General features: G+C 35.3%; 1 protein-coding gene across 1 annotated transcript; it reads right to left on the bottom strand.

The window, feature by feature from the left end:
- Positions 1-311: 311 nt before the first annotated feature.
- Positions 312-1,432, bottom strand: LOC110444107 (histone deacetylase 8-like; the record flags this gene model as incomplete). The annotated part of the gene is made up of 3 exons (XM_021488520.1): positions 1,308-1,432; positions 933-1,105; positions 312-406 (listed from the first exon to the last, which is right to left on the bottom strand). Coding segments are annotated over exons 1-3 (393 nt in total), but the record flags the coding sequence as incomplete, so codon positions are not given.
- Between the last annotated feature and the right edge of the window lie 202 nt (positions 1,433-1,634).

A 1,634-nucleotide genomic window follows, 5' to 3' on the forward strand; every position in this document is an offset into this window, starting at 1 on the left:
AGTCCAATGTCCCCTTTGATGACACACTGTCTAGTCCAATGTCCCATTTGATGACACATTATTTAGTCTAATGTCCCCTATCATACAACATCATTATAAAGTTACGCTCATATCTGTCATTATCTCACCTTTGATTAGTTATATCTGTAGATATTTTACCTGTGATCATGTATATGTGTTATTATCTTTCCTGTGATCAGGTATATCTGTCATCATCTTATCTGTTATCAATAGTATCTTTCATTATCTTAACTGTGATCAGGTATACCTATCATTATTATTTAACCTGTGATCAGCTACCAGTGTCTTACCTGATGATCAGGTATATCTGATGGCAGTTTTTTACCGACAGCTACACTTGTCAGAAAGGTCCAGCACCTGGCTGTGTTTGTGTGATGGTAGCCACCTACAGGAAACAAACGTTACAGTTAGCTTATGTTGTCTGTTCACTTAAGTGATTTCATGATTATTCCAATGAATTCAAAATAACAATGTATGCTGAACAAAGCATATAGAATCAAATTGTTTTGCCAATATTCAATATGGCAGCTAAAAATCATAGGAAGCTACTCCAAGCTTATTTTAAGCAAAGGAAAATCATTAGATAAGATAAATATAGGTTCTATGAATTAGTATATATTTATGAGAATAAGTTTTGTGTTGATTATCAAGGAGGTACATTTGCAGATGTTCATCTTTTGAAAATATGAATTCCATAGATGATTACATTCGATATTGAATTACTATTTTCAGTTGTGAATGAAATTATATTCACAAATGAAACCTACAGCCACAGTAACATAAAGTACACACAAAACATAAAGTGATCTACAATACACAACTTATATCAACTGACTGATTATAAAGTAAAAGGACAAAGTGACAAGGAATACATTCCGGCAATCTTATTGCCTTAATGGAAAATTACTTACCTCCTCCCAGCAGAAGTGTGGGGAGTGCCCAGTCTAACAGGAAGTACACACAGCGGCCTAACGACAGCGGAGTGAGGTTGAAAGAGTCCATAGGATCACCAACCAAACCATCCGCCCCACACTGACAAACTATCGCCTCAGGTCTGAACACAGTGCGCACCTTCTGTATCACCCTGGACAAGAGAGGTACATGATTATGACAGTCAACACTTCAAATCAATAGTAGGGAAAAGAGCTCTTTCTACAAAGTAAACATATTAGCTTCATGTTCGGGAAATTACATTTTTTTATACTTCATTTTATCTGAACCGTCGGCTCATTTTAAAACTTTCTGAAAGTGGCTAACATTATAAAGAAAGGAAAATAAAATTCTACCTGCAAAACAAAGCGACAAACTCCTGGTCCCTAGCACCATCTTGTAGCGGGATGTTGATAGAATATTTCTTGCCCTTGCCAATTCCAATATCTTCTAGCTGTCCTGAACCTGAAATAACCAGCATATAGCTTTTAATCTGTTAGTGGTTTCAGTCCATTATAACAATGACCTACATTATTGTCTTCTAGTATGGCATCGCTTACAATAGATTGTTTTAATAGGAGCTTCAGTGTGAGGAAATTCAAATTCAAATTCCATACCAAATAATTACTAAAATTTCTTCAAAAATTTACATCAACTTCGACGCCTACTTAATATCAAAGAGT

This window comes from Mizuhopecten yessoensis, unplaced genomic scaffold (genome assembly GCF_002113885.1).
Source record: "Mizuhopecten yessoensis strain PY_sf001 unplaced genomic scaffold, ASM211388v2 hete_36022430, whole genome shotgun sequence".
Taxonomy (NCBI): Eukaryota; Metazoa; Mollusca; class Bivalvia; order Pectinida; family Pectinidae; genus Mizuhopecten; species Mizuhopecten yessoensis.